The 22,438-nt window shown below is 46.7% G+C and overlaps 2 protein-coding genes across 2 annotated transcripts in view; one reads left to right on the top strand and one right to left on the bottom strand.

The window, feature by feature from the left end:
* LOC120759610 (cytochrome P450 3A21-like) overlaps window positions 1–13,400 on the bottom strand; it is a 37,526-nt gene extending 24,126 nt beyond the window's left edge. Inside the window, exon 1 of the mRNA XM_058422633.1 lies at window positions 13,174–13,400. Within this exon, the coding sequence (XP_058278616.1) occupies window positions 13,174–13,400 (227 nt within the window). The remainder of the gene's footprint in view (window positions 1–13,173) is intronic.
* FOXK1 (forkhead box K1) overlaps window positions 13,399–22,438 on the top strand; it is a 56,121-nt gene continuing 47,081 nt past the window's right edge. The window contains exon 1 of the mRNA XM_040079264.2: window positions 13,399–13,781. Coding sequence (XP_039935198.1) covers window positions 13,399–13,781 — 383 coding nt within the window. The remainder of the gene's footprint in view (window positions 13,782–22,438) is intronic.

Genomic DNA, 22,438 nt, shown 5'->3' on the forward strand with positions numbered 1-22,438 from the left:
CTGCATCCCCCCAGCCCTGTGCTTAGCAAATATCTTCACTGCGGTCCTTCCTGCCATGCAGGCTCAGATTTACACTTTGCTCCCTCTCGCTCACATCCGCATCTGCTTCTCCGAGATGAATGCGCAGGGATTGGCACACAAAGTCTACATATGCTGCTGGCAAGGAATGAATCTTCCTTCAGTCTTTCGTCTTGTCTCTCCTGCTGTGCTCTGCAGAGTCCCGGGTCTGCTTGCACACAGTGCGGGCTTCACCCCGCTGCCGTGCCTACAGACAGAGCTGGGTGCACTCGTGCCCTCATCTCATGGATCCGGCTGTGTCTCATCTCAAAGTTACATTTGGGTACTAGTTAGACTTCAGGACAGCTGCTTCTCTTCTTTTCCTGCCTTTTTTTTTTTTTCCCCCCCAACACTGTAAAAGAAAAACACACTCGTCTTCCAGAGCCGGGCGTTCTCTTGACAGCAGAACAATCTGATGGATGTGCCAGGACATCGTTCCATCAGAATCTCAAACCATGAGGTTGCCTACTGTCCTTCATTCTTGTCATTTGAGTCCTCTTGATGTGTAAGGGCACATTAAACTCCTGCAAGAGAGAAATGCTGCACAGATCCTCGTCAGAGAGAGCGACAGTGCTTCATCCATCCAGTCCTGGGATGGCACAGGCTGATGGGGGCTCTTGGATAGTTCATTGGAATGAAACAGCAAAGTTCTGCAGGTACCTAATCCTCCTCCAGCATCATTTTCCAAAGGAACGCAAGGACAGCTTCTGCTATTTATTGTCTGCAGTTTTCTCCACACAAATCCTTAAAATAGTTGCATTTTTCCTTCATTTTGCCAGTGGCAGAAGGAATTTGTCTTTCTTACACCTTTCACTCTTCTCTGACTGCTGGAGGGTTTTTTAACATCTGGAGCAGCAGGCTGGTGGCCAGATTTCTGAAGGTGTTTAAGCATCGACAGATGCACCTGGGTACCTGGAGGGATTTTCCAAAAGCATTTTGCTGTAATTGCTTATGATATTCTTCACTTCCCATCCTGATCTCTTCCGCAGCATCCCTATTCCTGCCAGCACTGCGCCTCCTGCTGCAGACCTGAGCTGGATTTTGCTTCTTTTCTTACTTTTAGTCCCAGAACTCCAGGGAACTCTACAAAGGGAGCAGAAAATTTTGCTGCACGTGGTTAGATTTGGGTAGATTTTAGGATCCTTATAAATACCGATGGGACGATGAGAGAGTTTGTGCTTTCATTTACAGCAGCAGAACTTCAGTATAGGCAGAGTCTCATCATAGATGTGATGTACAGAGAAATCAGCTGCCTGCCTCCTTTGAAATGCAAAATATTCCTGTGTTGCAACAGGATGGCCAAATTTGCCAGTGGATTTTAAGTGTTTGAGTGTTTTTTTTTTTTAATTTACAGAGAGCTTCCTTGTCGCGCTTGCCCTCTATTCTGGGGGTCACGTTTGTGCTGTTATTAATAACCAGGTAAAAAACAGAGTGAAATTTGCAGGCAGAGCTGCAGAAATTAGCGATCTGAGCTGGTTTTCTCCGCCGGGACAAGCTGCAGGAGCCACCTCAGCCCAGGCTTGTTATTCCAGAGCAAAGAGGCTGCAATTTCCATCCTGCAGTGCCATCTATAGCGCAGCGCAGAGCACAGCAAACCACGCTCCAAAAATCACACCGTGACCCAAAAAAAAAAAAAAAAAAAAAAAATTTAAAAACCAAAGGGGGCAGCAGGCTGTGGGAGATTTTCATGCAGTGAATTAAATTGGGAGTTTAGGGGCCATGGCCCGTGTCAGGTTGGGATGGGAGCGGAGGTGTGAGTATCACCTGCCCTCCTGTCTGGTTGGCTGTAATTCTTTCTGGGGTTTGCAACACAATTTCATCCCCTTCAAATCACTGCAGAAATGGCCACCTTTCTCCAGGGGATAGCTCAAGATACACCAAATCAGAGGTGTGAAACCAAACCCCATTTTGACTCTGATGAGCAAAGGGAGTTTCTCTTTATTTTTGATTTTTGAACCAGATGTTGCTTTCATGCTCTGAAACCTCTGAAACAGCTGAATGGATTTTCTCCAGACTCCTCACATGAACAAAAATTCACCTTTGGGCTGTGAACAAGCTTAAGAAATTGCACTGTGATGGAGATTATTTTTTTCTTCCCCTCCCCTCTTCCTTTTTTTTTTGATTCTGAAAGTTAAAAGGATCCTAAAATAGAAGCCGAGGATTGAATTAAACATCTCTCTGTTAACTCTTAGCACTGCTCCAAGTCTGCAATTATCATTTCTTAAGGTGCCTGGCTCCCATCCTTCTTAGGCTTCCAGCTGCCACCTTTTTTTATTAAAACAGCTGCTAGAATAATGTTGAGGACCAGCCCATCTCTGGCTCGCTGTGAAGTGAGAGCTTTGCTGAGAAAACTAAGAGAAAGGCCCAATTTCATGTGCCTCGAAATCTGACCTGTGAGACTGGGGAAGGAAAAGGAGATCGTAGGAGAAACCCCACTGTGCCCCTCGTGATTCACAGTGGCTGGAGGGGCAGAGTGTGGCAGTGCCAAGCGCTCTGGCCTGGGCCATTTGGTATTGAAATATGTATCACGAGACCTGCAATGTTAACAGAGCAGAAAAATGGCCCAGTTCACTGCCAGGAATGAATAAACACCTCACAGCCTTCTTTCCTGACCTAAATCTGGCTCGAAAAGGACATGAGAAATAAAGGGTGTAGTTCTATCTCTACCACCTGTAGTTACCCAAGAAACCATGTAATACCGTGGAAATCTGAGGTTTGTTCCCATCAGTTCTCTGTTTTCAAAGATGAAGCTCAAGAGCAGCTTCCAACAGAAAGGGTCACAGAATTGTAGAATTATTTAGGTTGAAAAAGACCTTTAGGATCATCGAGTTCAGTCATTAATCCAGCACTGCCAGGCTCACCACATCCCTAAGTCACACATCCACACATCTTTTAAATATGTCCATGATGCCAACAACAGCCTCAGGGGAAGATTTATTAATAGTCTTGGGAAATGCATATCTACCTTATAAGAGAGGCATGTTTCCCTCCCTTTCTGTGTTGTATGGGAATATCTAGGCGTGTTGGGTGCTTGAGGGATGTTTTCATTGACAAAGGAGGAGCAAAAATCATCATCTCCTGCTCTCAGCACGAATTTTCAGTGCCTCCATTTGTGCTGATGAAATGTGTTGCACCAGTAAGGGAGCAGACAAAGCCCTGTGTCAGCACAGGAGGAAAGCAGGGTGGGATTTGTGTCTGAATGAGGGATTTCAATCACCCAAGAGCGCTGGAGATGGAGGGGGAGCCATTTGTAAGCTCTGGAAAGGATTTGGTGGGAGCAGCCCTTCCCATGGAGGAGCTGGACAGACTCTGAGCAGATGGATGTGTTTAGCCAGCTTGGCCACTGGCTGTTTTAACAGAAAATGATGTGCTAAATCAAGCCCTGGGAAACAAATTGCACACTCAGCGTAGCTGGAAGGCTGGCCTCTGGCACAGACAGCTGTTCTCAGCAGAGGCACATCCACCTCCTGCAGCACCTGCCACCAGGAGCTGCCTTTGGCAATGCTGGATGGAAGGAGCAAAAGCCAGACACAAGGACAGCTCCAGCACCTGGGTGCTGTGTTTGCTGGCAAAGCGTGTGTGTGTGTTTTTCCAGGGTTTCCTCGAAGGGAAGTGCAGCATGGTGCTGCCTGCTGGAGGTTTGGTTTGGGGTGGAAGCAGAGCAGACTTGCCCAAGGAAGGACTGGAGGCTAAGGGCCTCTGGGAAAGCCAAGGTGCTCCTGGAGAGATGAGATGTGGGTTCTGGGAGCAGCATCTCCTGCTCTCGAGGTAAAGGCAGGAAGGGCTACACCAGAAACCCCCTTTAGCCTCTTAGCTAACAAAATCAGCAGCAACCCCCAGCAATTTACACCTACAGTAATTCCTCCCAAAGTTCTTGCAAGCCCAGTTCAATTTTCCTTTAATTCCTGTGTGTGTATCTGCAAATAGCCGATTACTTGTGCTGGACCCTGCCAATAAATTGTGTGCTTATTTGTTTCCCTTCCTTCCAGAGTCGGTTTGCATTAAGCACCGCTGCAGCGTGCGCAGGGGTTGAGGTAACGCCTCAGTGGCCTCATAAAGCAAGTTCTTATTGAGCATGGCCTCTCTTTCTCACAAAATGAGCCCTTGGAAGATGCAAGCAGCTGGAATATGGGTATTTCCATGGCCATAAAAACTTCATTTTACTTTTATTGCTGTTGAAAAGCCCTGGATAGGTGCATTTCTCATCCAGCTGATTAATCTGAGGTTAGAGGCCGCCGCAGCAACAATTACACAGATATGTACCTCTGTGCATTTGGAAGCAGTGTGTCTCAACCTCTTTCCAAAAGAAAATCAAAGGCAAAGTGTTGCCAGCATGGAGACACAAAGAATACCCTCTCTTTTTTCATCTGAGACTCCAGCACAGGCTTGCTACGCCCACTTAAGGCTCCTTTCAGCTCCCAGCGTGCCTCCGGGTTGCCTAGCAATCCCAACAATATTTTATGAGGCCTTATTCCAGAGGCACATTTTGCTAATGCTGAATTTTAGAAGCTCCAGGAGAAGCTCAGAGGAAGCCTCAGACAGTATCACTCCAATTTATTACAGCCGGGATGCAAGGTGGGGGAAACGTAAAATCCCAAATTATCGCGCTGGGCATTCAGCAATAAGGTTCTGGCGTCGGAGCCCGCGCTGCCAGGGGTGGTCCCCGTGCCCTGGGCAGCACAAATGGGCATCTGTGGCTGTGCTCAGGCTCCAACCAGGCACATCCCGATGGGAACGGACGCTGGCAGCCAGTGTGGCTGCTGCAGGCTTCTGAGCAAAGCTCTAACGGGAAGAAATGATGGGGGGAAAACAACTTGTGGGTGAATGGGGCAGAAAGGATTCAGTACAGGCAGTGGTGGTACCATCCTGACATTGGGTGTCTCCATGGCCAGGGATCCTGCCCCAGGGTGAGTGATGCTGGGGGTTAAAGGGGCTGAAGGGCTCCAGGGTGCCTTGGAGAACCTGGAGGGAGTTAAGACCCACGGGCATCCACTCAGTTTCCACTCTGAGCAATACAGAAAGTAAGGGTACAAAAATCCATAAATCTGTTTCAAATCACTTTCTCTTGGTTTCTCCCTTTCTAGCCCAAAGTGAACACACAACCCAGCATAACGAGCCCTTGGGGTTAGTGTCAGTGCTAGAGTCAACATTTCTGAAGGCTACAAAGTTCCTATTTTTATCTTTTAGTCTGGCTAATGCAAACTTTGCCCATAACCCAAACTTTCTGTAAGTTCCTTTTCATGGTTAGGGGTTTTAAATCCTACCTTCAAAAAGGAAAAGAACATCCTTAATCTCATCAAAGATTACTCTGCAATAGTGATCTCCTGTTAACATCAACTGGATTCGATTCACCCATTAAGTTCTCACACGATTATTGTTTTGTTGATGAAGAATGACCTTCAGTTTCATTTCTGTAAAACATGTATTTATAGGAAGAAAATCAATAGACACGTTCTCACGCTTTCCTATTTCTCTCTCTTCTTTTTTGGAGAGGTTTTCATTTTTTTCAATTTCCAGGGTGCACAGGTGGGGTTTTCAAGCAGGTAAACACGACCTCTCCTTCCTGAAAAGCAAGCTCATCAGCTTCTTTTCATCACCAGTCCATCAGAGAGAACTGGTGAGTGAAAAGTGCTCCAAACTGAAGTGAGACACATCTCATTGATTCTTTTCACTGGCCAAGCTGAAGGACAAGTAAATTGGATTTTTAAAATCCTTTCACTTTTAATACAGTATGGCATCATTAGTAATGTGAGTAAGTAAAACTGTTTATAGCAGATGTTTTTCTAAAGGTGACTGTAGGCCCCAAAAGTGACGCCTGATGGTTGTAAATCCAGGGTTTCCCAGCACTTACATCAAATATCCCTAGGGCACTAACACACCTAATAAATGCAACCAACCAGAAAGGGGAGCACAGAATGGGAAAAGTGGAGTTTCACACTTAATCCGGGATTTTACTGGGAAGACATCACTAGTGCTGGAACTATAAACAGAAGCTGGGTTTGCTCAGTGATTTAGAGGTGTCTGCACAACAGCAGGATATTTCAGGAGAGTCCCCCCTGCAGCATCTGCTCCCTGCTGAGCGGCTCCAGTGATCCCAAAAGATGCTCGGGTCCCACTGAAAGCAATTATGGTTTACAAGTGCCTTTGCTAGTCCCTGCTTCAAGGATAACCCGTGTCGACAGCCAAAGCTAAGAATAGATCACAGCAACTCCAATTCCCTCTGCTAGGACACTGCACAGAGGCTGAAGTCCCGGGCTGTTCCCACATGGATCCCTGGACTCCTTGGCTGTCTCCATGTCTGGGCACTGGACTCCTCCCCTCTGCCCTTGGTCCCCCATCTCTTACTGAGAAAAAACAGAGCCCTGTGAGCACCAGCCACCACATCATCATTCTTTTCATTCTAATCCATCCAAAAGAGTGTTCATGGTGTCCATGCATCCCTGGGATGCTCCAGGCAGGGAACCTTGAACAGGGTGAGAAAGGCTGGATCCAGACATTTTCCTTATTTTCCTGGCATGGCTTGGTGGGTTTTTTGGGATTTTTTGTACTTGGAAGGGAAATTTTTGGTATCAAGCGGGTTAACAGGTGATTGCTGATTAAAAGAGAAAGGGAGGCTGTTTATTTTGGTGTGGGGAATTTGTTGAAGAAGCACCTGCACGCAGCCATTTCCAGAGGCTGGATAATGCAGAATCCAGGCTGCTGGGTCATGGCATAGCGGTGATGTAGCAGAGGGGCCATTTACACACACGACATGCTGGCTTTGGAACTGATTCCAGGCTGCCCTGACCTTCCCTGTGTGGTTTATGCCTGTGAAAAGAAGGGAAGGATGCTGGGATCAGACGTGGTTTTGGCAGCACGTTACACTAGCTGCACCTCGCGATAGACACATCATCATAGGTGTGGATCATGATTTAGGATTTGGGACAGTCCTGTGCCTTTTGTTTAAATGTTTTATAAAAATACAGGGCAATTTTTGTAGCTTTTCTGACTCCTCTTTCTTCTCAGGCAGGTTGTAAAGCAAGATATTTAAGATCAGCTGCTTCCAACCCTCCAGACAAAGCATGGAGCTTGTTTTCAGCAGTGGCAGACACTGTATGCTTCAGTGGCTCATAAAAGTCCAAAGCCATATTCCTTTTGGGCTGAAATGCTTTGTGTTTGGTATCAGATTTTATACTTACTGGGTCGGTTGTTTTCAGCTGTTGAAAAGTATGTGGTGGGTTTTTTCCTCTGTTCCAATCTATGGATAGTGAGAAAATGAGATCATCCAGAAAGAACTAAAGCAAATAATTCAGATCTGGATTGTGCTGTGCATTTCACCCGTGCCCAAGTTTCAAGCCAAAATGAAAGTTAAGTTAGGTAAGCGGGTTTAAAGCTCAAAGCACACAGAGCAGGGCAAATTGTATGAATTATTTTAACTACAACCCATGGAATGGTATTGCTTTTGTAAAAGTCTTTTGACAACAAATAGTCTTGTTCAAGGCCTTCCAAAGTGAGGTATCATGCATCAGACAGGCACTGGCTTGGATTCTACAAAACTGACAGCATTTCTGCATGGGGAATGAGCAGATCATATAATATCTTAGGGAATGGCAGAATCTGGGCATCAGATGTTCCTAGGTCTTGACTGTATTTCAGAGAGCGCACTGTGAAAATATATTCTTGATAAGTGTGATTCAAAAAAAAAAAATCTCTGAAGCCTAAATAAACTGTGATAGGAACATTTCAAGCATGCTGGAGTTTACAGTAAACAGGATCACAGCTGATTTAAAAATGAAAAAAAATTCATTACTATAGAAAGCACAGTCTCTGCAGGCTGCGCTGCTCTTGGGAGGGAGCTAACAGACACAGCATCTCATTTAGCCCTATCTCTGCAGGCAGCAGGGCTGCTGCTCAGCACCCAGCACAGGGCACGCAGCACCTTGCAGGAGGAAGCTCTGACGAGCAGAGTTTAAGCAGTGCCCCCTCACTACAGGTCCCAGTGTTTGCCTGCCTTTTTTTCTCTCTGATCCTGCTCCCTTCAGCTTAGCAACCTATTGGCATTAGGGGAGAAAATGAAGGGTTTTATATCCTTGTGAGCTTTCAGGGCTGCGAGTGCTCCCACCATATTTCTGACTCACTGATGTTGTTTCCTTCAACCTTCTGAAGAAGAAAGAATTCCTCTATCAGTGGATCACCTCCTCCGCAGGCCTACCCTTTCCTATCAGCTCATTTGGATTAAAACCTGGCTCAGAGCTACTGTGAAAGATCTGTAAAGTTGTTCTGACCGAGGGAAGGTATTTATGGGAGCCACAGATAGGATTAGGGTGCTGCTGTCCTCCCCGGACCCTCAATTCCAGCTCACATCCTCAATGCCACTGCGAGCCTTGCATGTGCCCTCCCAGTCCGAGAGCCGAGCCATGGATGCAGTTTTGGCAGGCAGGGACATTTATATGATTGTCCCAGATCAGGCACAAGGGTCATCACAAGGATCGAGTTAAAAGCACAGATGCTGCAAGAGAATTGAGAAAACAGGTAGAAGTCCCATGGGAGGCTGAGTTAGACACTATGCAAGGGTGTGCAAGTGTGTGTGCCAGACAGATACTGTGATGTGCCTGAATATATTTCAAAACAATGAATTTTATTTAACTTCTTGCAGCTGCTTAGTTAAGAAGGAAATCCTACCAGACATGTATAAGTGCAAACCCCTTTTTGTTCCTGTGTCACATCACGGTGATTTCCCTGAGACACAAAGCAGAATTAAAACCCACCCAGCTGGAGAGAGAAGTGAGGCTGCTCCTGAGCACAGGTGTGCTGGGGAAAGTAGCTCCACAGATCCAGGGCACGTTGATCATCATTTCCACTGCTTCAAATCGGTTTGGACAAAAATCACAACAGCGTTTAAAACCTACTTGATGGCTGAGGGAAGGGAAAGGAGAAAGTGCTGCGGAGAGATGGGCTGGAATTTGAGGGAACACTGCCCTCTTCTTTTGTATTTTATCAAAGGGTTTGTGCGATGCAGGTGCCGAAGTCTCTGCTCGCTTGCTAATGATGCACACTTACATCAGTGAAAGCCTTATCACCACTAACCCCATGAGACTGGCACCGTGCTCAGGAGAAATGCTGGACTGGGCTGGCACACGGACAGCAGACTCTTTTCTTTAGAGTAATGGCTTTCCTTCACACTTCTCCTCCTCCTTCCCAGGTCAGGGCTGCCCACGTTAGGCTGCCTTTCATTGTGAGCATCAATGTGTTGTCTGGCTGCTGGGTAAATACATCAAGTGGCTCATGCCCAGTGTGCAGCTCTCATCATTCCTTTCTGTCGAAGCTGCTTTTCAGTGATGCCCCGGTCTGGGGGTAGAACACATTTCCTGCAGGCTGAAGCTGGCCAGATTCCTTGCTGAATTGGGGCTTGATAACTATGTGTTGAGTGTCACGCATCAGAGCAGTGAGCAACAGCCATATGAAATACTGTAGAAAAGCAGCATTTCACTTCTAGAAACTCAGTGTTTCTAAGCAGATGCTATCCAGCAGATAAAAGCAGAAACCTGCCCTTTCATCACGGCTTTGCAAGATTTGTGTTTGCCCAATGCGGTGGTATCTGGGTGACCATAACAACCCATTACATTCATTTGCCCACAACTGATAGCATGAAAGAGATTCTTGCTGTATTGAGACAGTCAGTGATGACACACAGCCAAACAAATATTTGACAAAGGACAGCTGGGTTTCACACCACTCTCTGAGCAACCCTCACTCCATCCCAGCTATTTTCTGCTCTCACAGCTGCTTTGTTTGAATGTTTGATTTCTCCTCCCAGTTCAGGTTGTCCCGTTGCACAGAGTGGTGAGGCAGGGCAGCATCTCAAAATGGCTCAAGGTGTCTCTACAAAGTGCCAGGAGGAATTATTTCTGCATGTGCTGGCCTTGGTATCACACCATGGTAGTGCCTGAGCACACCTCTGACTGGAGCAGGACAGTTTGGCTGGCCGGGGATGGCCAAGGTGCCATTCCCACATCCACATCTCAGGTGGCACACGGACTGTGCTCGGCTCCCTACAGCTCTTGAAGCCTGGCTGGCATCTCCTGGCCATCCGAATATTTTGGTTGGCAACGCATGGAGTTAAGAAGTTTGGCCACATCTGCTGACACATCCATCTAAAACCCTGCTGAGGAAAACGAACAGCTACAAAGTCCAGCCATGCAGGACGAGATAAACTTAATTCAAACAATCTCGAGTGCGTTTACATCAGGAATTTACACTGGGGCAGCTGGCTTGGCTTTAAGCAGGAGTAGCTGGCTGGAGGAGCACAAAGCGGTGCCGTGGCTGAAGGGCCCTTGGTTTGATGCTGTTGCAGGGCAGATTAGAGCCCAGCAGAGCGTTGGAGGCTGCAAGCAGAGCCCTCTGTTACAGGCTTAGGGAGAGGATGCCGCAGGCAGACGGGCTGCTGAGACACGGTGCTAAGAACAACTTACCAGCCAGCTCCGAGGAACCCTGTTTCTGTACACCACTTGATCACATTGTGCATGAAGCTGGGATTTATCTCGGCAGTGGTGCTGGCTTAAGCAGCAAACACCACTCAGAAGAAATTTCCAAGTAGAAAGGAAAAGACTCCATAGGAAAAAATCTCATCAACTGGTGCGGCTGGAGTGTCCCAGTGGCTGCAGATGACCATGACACATGTGGACATGCCCACAGTTCCACAGCCCTGGAGCAGTGATGCTGCAGCAGCTCTGTCCTGAGCAGCTGGGAAGCCTTTGAGCAGGGCAAGGATCTTCACAGCCAGCCTCACATGTCAGCCCTCGGGTTATTCCCCCACTGGAGCTGCAGGAATCTGTAGCCTGTACCAAATGTGGGAGCGGTGACAAGACCCGGCCCTGCAGTGACACGTCTCTTGGCCCCACATCACAGGGCCACACGGGGCTTCCCTGCACCTCCTGTGTTTGGAACCAGGGCTCTGCTCCTGCCCATGGTGGGTTGGCTCCTGCCTTGGCCCAGCCCGCCTGCAATGTGTTTTCCCAGGCAGCCCTAGAAACAGTTACTGACAACATCTGGTAACAGCCTCACCCTATTCCTGGCCCTTTCGGGGCCCTCCTGGTCAAATTTGGGATTTTAGAAAAGCTAGACATGAACGAAAATCTCTGGCACTACTTTCTCTCTCTCTCTCTCTCTCTCTCTCTCTCTCTCTCTCTCTCTTTTTTTTTTTTTTTCTTTTTTCTTTTTTTTTCTTTTTTTTTTTTTTTTCCTTTTTGTGGTGGGTGGGTGGGGGGGGTGTGTGTGTGAGTGTCAGGTTAAGCTGCTCTGATAGCAAGGTCTCACCCTGCCTGCTGCCACTCACCTGCCCACCAGCTTGGGTCCATTTTTAAGCCCAGGTAACAGCACACTCATCCAGAGGTGGATAGGAGGATAGTGTAAAAACCTGAGCCAGCTCTTGTCAGGCAGCGTGTGGCTCTGCCTCTACCTGATGGCCACATTTCGCCTTCTGGCCACAAGCGTTTGCTGATGCTGAGCAGTTTGGGGCAGGAGAGGAGCTCAGATCTCAGCTCACAGCACCTCCCTCCTCCCCGTGCCCCCTCTGGATGCCTTTCCTCCCTCTCCTGCAGCCTTTTGTTGTGCCCGGCTCGGCTGAGTCTCGCTGCAGAGCTGACACTGGTGCAGAGGAAGTGGGACTGGTGTTTTGTTAGATGGTGCTTTTGTCTCTTCCTCTCGGTTGGTATTGAACTGCAGAGGCAAAGAGCACGCACTGAAGATGGTGTCTCTGGTGAGATGTCTAACGCAGGTCCCGACTGCTCAGCAGTCATTAAACATCTCAGAGAAGATGTTCCAGGAAGAGGGATGTTAACCTTGTGGTCCTGGACTGATTCCAGCTCATTTAATTACAGTTTTCATTGCTGAAATTTGCTCTGCACTTTTGACCAGTTATGGGATTTTTTTTTTCCCCATTTCCTCGAAGATGTTGAGCAGCCTTGCTGTGAGCTGACACATTCCCCACACAAGCTGAAGCAATACAAAGCTACAGCTGCTCCCGCTCCCAAGTTTCTCAAGTTCATTGTATTTTCTGACTACTTAATTATTCAGGATTCTGCAAAGTATCACCAGCTCACCTATACAGAACCATTTTATCTGTTTAACCTGGATATATGTATATATGGACATGCATGTATAGCACAGACTATACATGAGCCAAATATATGCTGTTGTGGCACAGAAGATGACCTTTATCATTAATATAAATATAGATAGAAATATAATACATCATCATACAGAAATATAAAAACTAATTTGAAAAAATACTGTAATGCAAGCTAAACAACCTACACAGTCCCTTATAATGAAGGGAGTATGAGTATAAAGCTATGTAAAAACATTATATGATTATATACATTCACAGATGAGTGTACACACACACACACACACACATATATATATATATATATATATAAGGGGTGTGGAACCAGATGAGTTTTAGTGTCTCTTCCAAGCCAAAATTCTACGATTCCATAGAGAGGCAGCAAAAGGCCACTGAGCCCAGCTCATGTCAGAGGCCAGATGCCAGCCAGAGGATGTGTGTGCCCACAGAAAGCCTGGAGCTGGTTTGAGTTTGGGGCATGTCCCCTGCACAGGCAGGGGTTTATGAGGTGATTTGGAGAGAGACTCTTGGTTAGGAACTGCAGTGATAGGACAAGGAGTAACGGGCACAAATCAAAAGAGTGGAAATTTGTGTGAAAAATATTGGGAAGAAATTCTTCCATGTGAAGGTGCGAAGAACCTGGCACAGGTTTCCCAAAGAAGCTGTGGCTGCCCCCGGATCCCTGGAAGTATCCAAGGCCAGGCTGGACAGGGCTTGGAGCAACCTGGGATAGTTGAAGGTATCCCTGCCCACGGCAGGGTGATCTTTAAAGTCCCTTCCAACCCAAAACCATTCTATGATTCCACGGAGAGGCAGCAAAAGTCCGCTGAAGCGAGCCCAGGTCAGTGACCAGAACCGTGCCGTGCCATGGGCCTGCCCGTGCCCACAGAAAGCCCGGAGCCGAGCGATTTGCGGCGGGGGCATCCCCGCGGCTCGGGGGCCGTCTGTGGGGCGCTGCGGGCCCGGGCCCGGCGCGGAGCGGTTTAACGGCCGGAGCCGCTCCCTCACACCTGCCCGTGCTGCGCTGCCCGCCCTGGCCCGCAGGCGGCGCCGCGCGGCCGCCGTTGCCGCCCCCGCCCCGCGCCCCGGACCGCGGCGGGGCGGCCGCGCCCGGCGGAGCTGCCGGGGGAGGCGGCGGCCGGCGCGGCTCCCGCCCCGCCCCGCTTCCCCGCCATCCCCGCCCCGCCGGCCCCGCCCCGGAGGCCGGCACGCTGGCTCGCTCGCTGCCGGGGAACATGGCCGAAGTCGGGGAGGACAGCAGCGGGGTGCGGGCTCTGCTGGCGCTGCGCTCGGCGCCCTGCAGCCCCGCCGCCGCGCCCCCTCCCGGGCCGCCGCCCCCGGCCGCGCCGCCCGCCGCCTGCACCGGGCCGGTGCTGGCGCGGCTGCAGGGCCGCGAGTTCGAGTTCCTCATGCGGCAGCCGGCCGTCACCATAGGCCGCAACTCCTCGCAGGGCTCGGTGGACGTCAACATGGGGCACTCCAGCTTCATCTCGCGGCGGCACCTGCAGCTCAGCTTCCAGGAGCCGCACTTCTACCTGCGCTGCCTCGGCAAGAACGGCGTCTTCGTGGACGGCGCCTTCCAGCGCCGCGGCGGCCCGGCCCTGCAGCTCCCGCCGCAGTGAGTGCCGGGGGCCGGGGGCGGCGGGGCCGGGCCCGCTCCGCTGGGCAGGAACGGACCCAGGGGCGGAGAGGGACCCTCTGTCCCGGGGAGGGGACGTGGGGCTGGGCGGAGCGGGGGCTCCTTCGAGGAGGAGACGGTGAGGGGTGCCTCGCCCCACGGAGCAGGCGGTGAGCTGCCCGTGTCCCCTGCAGGGGATGTGTGTCTGCCAGGAGAAGGGCCTGTGGTGATGGTGAAGGGCCACAGCTGACGAAGGAAACGGAGGGCAAGGGTCCCCCTGCCCACCAAGGGTCTGAGGGTTTGGTGAGGGTCTGCCTCTGAAGAAGGTGGAGGGCTTGAGATAGCAATGAGGGATCCTCCTGCTCACAGAGAGCCTATGGGGACAGTGGAGGTCTCCTCACTTGAAGTTGGTTACAGTGGGTGAGGAGCACTCACCTGGTGGAGGGCGTGAGTTGGTGGTGAGAGACATCTGCCTGATGAGGTTCTCAGCATCATCATGGGACGGCCTCACCTTCCCAGCCTTGCTGCCGTCCCTGGCTGAAAATAGGGATGATGTTCATTGGGCCTGGGGCTGCTCCCTCTGGGGGAACCATGTCTGGTGAAGAAGTGTGAGCCCCTCACTGCAGGGTGTCCCCCATGGTCATCATCCTCCATGCTTGCCTGCAGACAGACTCATGTTCAACTGGTGGCTCTTAAGGATTTCAGAAAGACAGAGCAGAAGGAAGGACTCTCAGTGGGCTAAAACTTGCTACACCCAAGGCTTGTCTTCCTTGGAAAAGATCTAGCGGAAAAAGTTGGAAACCACTTTGCCAGAATTGCTTACTTAAGGGTTGGCAAGTTAGGTGTTGTTCCTGGTGTTTCTCTGGAACAGCAGAAAAAAAGGAGTCCGGCCAGGCTGGGAGTGATGCTGCTCTCCAGGACAGCAGGTGACCAAGGTGTCTTTGCTCCCTTAAGGAAGAGGAGAGGGGTGCAGAAGGGTTTGATGTGCTACCAGGGTCAGTGCCCTGTTAAATTCTCTTGCAGAAAGAAGAATGAGGTTGATGTTAATCTATTTCTTCCTGTGAAAACATTGTTTATAGTTGCTGAGTACTGTCCAGCCACTGCAGTGTTTCACCCCAGGGCAGCAGCGTGATAGTGGTGGGTGATGTAATTCCTGTGTGCATCTCCTCGGGTTGTTCCAGACTGACTGTGCCTAATGCCATCTCTGGGTGCGTTGTAAAGGCAGGAGACGGGGGGGGTTGTTGTTTGTGTAAAACATCTGTTTTCATCTGTCACGTTTTGGCTTTGGTACTGTTTACCTCCAGCACCAGGGTCCTGGTGTTATCCATCTCTCACCAGCCTGTTGCTCAGGGGAGGGTTTTTTAATTACTCATTTCCTCTGCAGGCTGCTTCATTTTGTACTTAGTAATTTAGTTATAGCTCCCTAGCTGCGCACTCTCTGAGGCGTTTTGGTTTCTAACGTGGTTCATTTTCTAAGAGAGATGTCCTTTAGTGTCTGGTTAATTAATCTGGCTTTGTAAAACAAGACCACCCCAAGCCCTGGGCACTTCTGTTGTCATTCCCTCTGGCTCTGGTATCTGTGCAAGCTCTCTCCTCCCTGTCATTCTGTTTCTTTACTTGGTTAATCATAAGCATTGTGACAGAAGACTATGTCAAACAGCAACCTCCTTGCTTATTTCTCTCCCCTTTCTTTTGCTCCTGATTGCTGGAGTGGGAATGGCAGCTTTCCTTCTGCATTGCTTTAAAGGGAGGAGTTTAATGTACACTTATGAACTCTACACAATAAGGCATCCTCGTAGCTTGGCTGCTGTTTGAGCTACATAAATAAACTTGGTGCTCCTCCCTTTCTGACTTCCAGAGTAGGAAAATGTTTTGCATCAATCTAAAGGAATTTGCCCCCTTGCTTCTCTCAGGTAAACAACTCCTTACTGGCCAGTCAAGGGTTTGTAACCCAGACCAGGAAAAAGAGAATCTTGCTGAAGCTTGGTGTACACAGTCTTGATTGAGGCATGAAAGTGTCTGCTGTTTTCTCGTTATCTCCACTACTGAAAAATCACACAATTCTCTCCCAGTCACCCTCTCCACACACACACAAAATCTCTCCCCACTAAACATAAAGTGCCATTTCTTTCTTGTAGAGAAGCCTGTGTGCTTGCTGCCAGCTAATGTTGTCAGAAGGAGGACAAAGTGAGGACAGGCTGTAGTACACAGACTTTGCACAATGTTTTCTGCATATTATGGTAACACTCCTGCCGTGTTTGATACAGCCACACCTTTTCCGTGTACCAGCAGAATGTACAGTTTATGTTAAATTTCAGGAACTAGTGATCATTCCATCCAGCGTTTTAGAGGGAAGTCCTTGTGACGTGGGGAGTTCTTGCTGGTAATATTCTAAAAACCAGTTGTTTGAGTGGTTGTCCTCCCTTTCCCCCCCACACCTGTAAAGGATGGCAGAAAAGTGCAAAGTGCTGTTTTCTTTGGAGCACTGCAGTCACTGCTGCAGTTACATTACAAGCGAAGGAAATGCTTGTGCATCATGAGATCATGAATGGAAGCAGAGGGTTCCAGGAAAAAGTCTCTTTCAGTTGTAGTTCTTACTGTTTGTTAAAAAATAGATGGTGAGCTCATAAATTCTGTTTTCTGAGGTTCCTTCTCCCTTTACTACTTCTGTACAGAACTTCGCTTTTCTAAGTTTTCTGACTTGAGAAGTAATTCCTGAGATGTACGGAGAGTCTTGTCAGGAGGGGTGGGAAGGGAGGAAAGAGAGGGAGTTTGAGACCTCTCTTGAAGGCTGTACTTACCTCCTGTCTCAACAGCCCTACTCAAAATCAAGAGCTTTTGAAAAGCTTTGTATCATTTCCTCCCTCAACGTGGTGTGGTGTGGATTCTCCACTGTAACCAGGATTTTACTGCTGGGCAGGAGTATCATATTCCACAGCTGTGTTGTTATGGGAGGTTGTATTTCACAGATGTGATGACATAACTATACAGTATAATTAAACAGTAATAACCAACAAAGAGGACATTTCCTAGAGGTTAATGACAGTTAGGAACAAAGTGGGTGGAAGAGTGGAGGGCCTGTGGTACAGCTGAAGATCCTTAATCAGCTTAATTAATAAGTGCCACACTACAGCAGACATTACAAATATAAATCAAGATGAAATGATGGAAGTACTTACATCGAAAGTAAGTGCTTCAAATCAAATTAAGGATTTGCTAGAAACTCTTTTTATAGCTTGTGATATTTTTTTAGCTGTGCTGGTGGGAGCTGGAAATCTGTAGATAAATATCTGGATATTTTTCCATAAGAAAGAGAGGAACTCAAAACTACCAGGAGAATATGCACTAGATTTTAAAAACTCTTGATACCAGCAAAAGTGTAAGATAGAGCAGGAACCATTAACTGGAGTATTTTTTCCTGTTGGAAGACAGTAATTTCTTCAAATTTATGGTGTAATCAGGTGCTTACGGGATCAGGTTAATGATGAATTATTAACTTTTTCTTTGTTGTCTTCAAAATTGACTCAGTTTTAAAAACAATTGGCAATAACAAGTTAGACACTTCCAGTAACTAAAATAAGCATTGGTTTAGTTATTTATTTATTTCGTCTCCCAGAACAGAAGGAACTGTAGCAATTGAAAGTTACACTTGCTAACCTGAATTTTAAGTGGCTATAAGTCAGGTCTCCAGATGCTCTTAAATACAAAAGTTCTATTGACTAAACCTGCAAATGTTGCTTGAGCATAGCCTGATAATAGCACTTGAGCTTTTTGAACTGTGAGCTCAATAGATTGGAAAATGATGCTTGTCTGGGAATGTTTCATGGGATATTTGCTTATTGCTTCTGTGACCATTTAGAATTTTTGCAGTAGTGTAATTAATGGAGCCTGAAGTTGGTGTTTTTCAGTGTAAATGGGTTCTTTCAGTATGAGGTTTCTAAGCATAAAAACAAGTTTTTAAACCTGTAGTTCTTTTAGCATTTAGGAAATAAATGGAGGAGGGGTTTTAGCTTGTGGATGAATACAGAGGAAGCAAATATATGGATGTATGAAATCAAATTAAAACATAGAGTTAAAATAAAAAAAAATTACATATATAAGCCCCATTATAAATTGAAAACTTAGCATGCATGTCGAGTTTTATTAAGAGCATGCTGCTTTATTTATAATGGGATTTTTCTAGATGCTCAATAAACTTGACAAAAATAAATAGTCCAATACTCTGACCACACACCAAGGTGCTGATCCTGCAGAATTTTACACGTGCATTAATCTTAAGTTCCCTTCGGTGTTTGGGTAGTGGGGGTGTCTCAGCAACTGGAGTATAGCAACCAGAAAATGGAGAATTAGATCCAGTTTCTAAGGGACGTGGCTGTACAGTCTGATAGCCAGAAATTCAAGGCACTAATTCAAGCTTTTAAAAAGTGCCATATTCTGAAAAATGGAGATGTGCACAATGCACTGCAGTGTTTTGGTGAGCTCACCAACCACTCAAGCTCCATTCTTGTGGTTGGAATGATTCCATCACGGTGGGTGCAAGGAAAGGTGTCCTTACATCTGGGGGCAGCTGCACACCCTGTGTACACACACCAAGGAAATGCTTTGACCGCATAACCACGACTGCAGAACTAGTTGTTTCTGAAATGCTGCATATGTATGTTGTCTCTGGTAACTCCTCAGGTAGTTTAGTTTCTTAAATATTGAATTATCTGCATATGCAACTGTTTTTTGGGGGGATTTTTTTTGTTCTGTGTTTGAAATGCGTTGTTTGCTGTGCTACAGCTTGTGGATGGTGGTTTTACTCTTGCTAGAAACCCTTTAAAGATTTGCTTTCTTAGTGCTTCCTCTTGTATTTTTCATGCTCTTACTTAATTTCAAAGACTGTCTTTGAGAACAGGTTTTTTTTTGTTGCACAGCAAGATGTGATAAAGGATTACTTGATTTTAATTATGGAATTCATGTCAAGTAATAATTTTTGGCTAAGCAGCTCAATTTGTCGTGAGTTATATTAAATGTTTGAGGAAAAGTTTCTCTCATGTGAAACTGCTGCTCAATTTGTTGATTCAAAAATAGCTGTGCTGTAAGTCAGGTTGTGAATATAAACTAAGGTTATGCAAAGCTCTGTGTATGTCCTTACGGATTCTTTTAAACCAGGCTTGGTTCAGCTTGGCTGATGTGTTGATTATGAAAAGATTAATCTAACGAGAACATGCCACACTTGTCTTGTACAGTTTGTGTGGAGTCTCAGCTATAAAGTCATAAATGTGGATTCAAGTTGTGCTGGTGTAACTTCTTTGTGCTAGCAAACTCTTAATCATGGCACATATCCTTAGGTGACTGTGGATTCCTTCCTGTGGGTACTGTTGTGTTTTCATATAAATCTAGAGGATGAATGAATGTGAACGTTTTTGCTTTTTCTGAAAATGGGGAATAAAAATGATGAAATCCGTCGTAATTCGTATCCTAGTTATTTTGGTGCCAGCTGTGTGAGCATACTCACCGTAGAGCATCTGTCCTGGTAACAAATCAAAATAATGCTGTTTGCTTTGTTTTTTACCCTCCCTCTCCAGAAATCATGATCGGCAGCCTTGCACTGAATAACTGAAAGCATAAATGACAGCCAGATTAATGTGCCTGTTGTCTTTGTAAGCGAGCTCCCAGTAACTGCTCCGCTGGCCATTTGGCGTCAGAGCTGTTCTGTGGGACACCAAATTCTCTCGCTCAGCATTGCAGTTTCCTGGAGGAGTAGATGTGGCAACAGGATGTTGGTAGAGAACAGGGAACTCCTTGAATTTGCCACTTATGCCATGCAAATAAAGGCTGATTGCTGGCCCAGGTGTGGTAATTGGTGTTGCCAGTCTGTTATTGAGAGGAGTTCGTGCAGCGATGGGTTTGGGGTCTCTGTGGCAGCCTGGGGTGACAAAGGGGACACAGGCTGCTGAGGTGCTTGTTAAACCACTCCGAGATCTGACAGTTCCCTCCAGCTGGCTTTCCTATTCTGGGGGGATCTCTGCTGGCGCTCAGCTCCATATCAGCTCCTCTGGCATGTGATGGTTTACTCTGAGCTCCTTCTGGCTCGGTGTCTGAGCAGTGTCTGGGTGTTCTGCCATCAGAAACGAGGGGCTCCGTAACCAGAAATGCTCCACAGACCAAGCTTCACCTCACTGCTGCTTAGACGTGGATGAGACAGCTTTCCTTTCCAGTCCAAGTGGAAATGTGGCTGAAAAAAGAAAAATCATATGCTTTTGAGCTGGTGATGTTAATGAAAAGGGAGAAAAATTCTCATTTGCTTTTAGTACAGATTCTTTCCTTTCCTTTTCCTTAATAACCACGCAGAGCACAGAGGCTTCACTCACATGTAGTCATGCCCAACACCAGCTTTGCTTTATTATCTCTGGTTCAGTCCCTGTGCACCCAGGAGTTTCCTGAGGTTGCAGACTCATGACTGGGATATCCATTGTAAAGAAAGAAAAGTATGGCAGCAAAATGTGCTGTAAAGCTTAGTCCACAGTGTGTTGGGTAGTGAAGGTCTTTGTTCTCTTACATTTGCATATGCTTTGCAACAAATGCCTTAGAAATCCCCTGAGCTTGTGAAGTGTTTTCTGACAGGTAAACTTAGGTTAAAATGTTGTTTTATGCATTTGAAATGGCAGATGGGCCCTGATGTAACGAAGTGCGTGACTGAAACCAGGGAATATGTGGGGCTGAAGGTCTGGGTGTCATTTTTGCAGTGATTTATTTTTTTTTCCTTGACAAATTTTCACGATGAAAAAGCTGAAGCATTTTTTTTCTGTCTCCTGAATGTGGGCTATGAAAAGACATCTTGATGTACTTCCAGACATAGTTAATCGACTAATTGTGAGTACAAATTATTGTCTGGTCTTAATGCATTCACTTCAGTCAATAATTCAGTATTAATCACTGAACTGTTTTTTCAAGTATTTATATGTCTCCCTATTTCAATTGACTGCAGACTCCTCATAAAAGCAGATTGATGAGATGCTTATAGAGCAGATGAATTTCTCCCTTAAGTAAATGTGAGTGAAAATTTCCATCCAACTGTATATTCTTTGTTTTCATAGTACAAATACAATTTTACTAATGTCTATTCACTCTTGTCCACAAATGTTTTTTGCTCGTAATCCACATTTTGGTTTCTTTAGAACAGCTCAGTAAATGCATGTGTGCATTCCTTCTGCATGGCAGTTAATTTTAATGAAATACATATTTTATTGGACAGTAAAACATTTAAGTATCTTAATGGCCTAATTAATACTCTGTATCCACTTCTGCCATGTGTATTTTGCTCTTCGTTATCCTTCTGCTCTTTTTCGTGTCCTCGTGCATTTTTTATCATAAAAATTTCAAGCAATCTTGAGAGAGCAGTCTATTACAAGACTGTTCTTTGAATATTCAGCAACTCTAAGATTTGATTGATAGTCCCTTCCCGCCCGTCCCATCTATTTTTAGTAACTTAAAAGCGAGTTTAATTTCTTGGGTTGTCGTTTGTTGTGCATGTGCAATTTACTTTGGTGGTTTTCCTCCCTCTTTTAAATGTACCAGATAGGTAATTTTCATGTTCTTTGAGGACATCTTGACAGTTGGGGAGAAATAATGTAGAAGTTAATTAGGAGCTCTGCCTTAGCTGAAGGAGCAAAGATGGACAGTCTTTGTCGGGTTCTGTTAATATATGCTGTGTGATTAGGATAGGAGGAGGAGTGGAAGGAAACTTTAAGCATGTTGTTACCACTTACTATCCTGCTCCAAGAATCTTCTAGCATAAGAGCCTGTTTTCACGTGCAAGTACAATCCACTCAATCTTTTAGGACAGAATGAGGAGGCAAAAGGCCTTGCAGAGGTGGTGTAAGCATTGTGGAAAAGGACTTCTCTCCCTCTCTCTCTGAAATACGACCTTGGAGCTGTACCCCTTTTTTCTGCTTCGTGCCACTTCAAGGAGAGCCTTGGGAAATCTTCCCACACAAACTGTTTTAATCTTCTATCTCCCTTCAGGCCACATACAGAAGCCACCAACAGTTTGTCTAAGCAGGACCGGACTCCCTGCAGAGCCAGTTTGTGCACTTGCTAAGGAATTGTTCTTGAGCAACTTCAGGCCTTTCCTCCCTCGAGGGCATAAGAACTCTGGACTCTTACACACTCGGAATCCTGATTGCGTGGGAGGAGAAAAGGACTAGACACAGAAAGCAAATTTTGTTTCTACCTGGTGGGTAGGCCAAAAATTATTTTGCTTTTCATATTCACTTTGAGGCGTAGCCGAAGCTGGTAAGGATAGGCTCTTGGTGTGGGAGATGTGCCAACTGTTATTTATTTATTGATCTCGTTCCTTTTTTTAATTGTCTCATGGCTGGAGTAATGTGGTGCTGGTGGCTGCCTGCCCACCGTGCATAAAGGGGTGTTGGCTATCAACAATCCTGGCAGTTTGGTGGCTTTTCCTCCTTTTGCCTTGTCCATTCAGCTGGATAATTACTATAGCTCTTCTTTTCCCATGTCTCAGACACCGTCTAATGAGGCAAGATAATGAAACTCTGTTAGTCCTGGGAAGACCTGCAAAGGAAGGCTGGCATATGCTTTGCTGCTAATGCCTTTATGGAATATTAAGGCAAGCACCGAAGTTTCCTTCAGGCATAGGAATTCTTAGG

This window comes from Hirundo rustica, chromosome 15 (assembly GCF_015227805.2).
Source record: "Hirundo rustica isolate bHirRus1 chromosome 15, bHirRus1.pri.v3, whole genome shotgun sequence".
Lineage (NCBI taxonomy): Eukaryota > Metazoa > Chordata > Aves > Passeriformes > Hirundinidae > Hirundo > Hirundo rustica.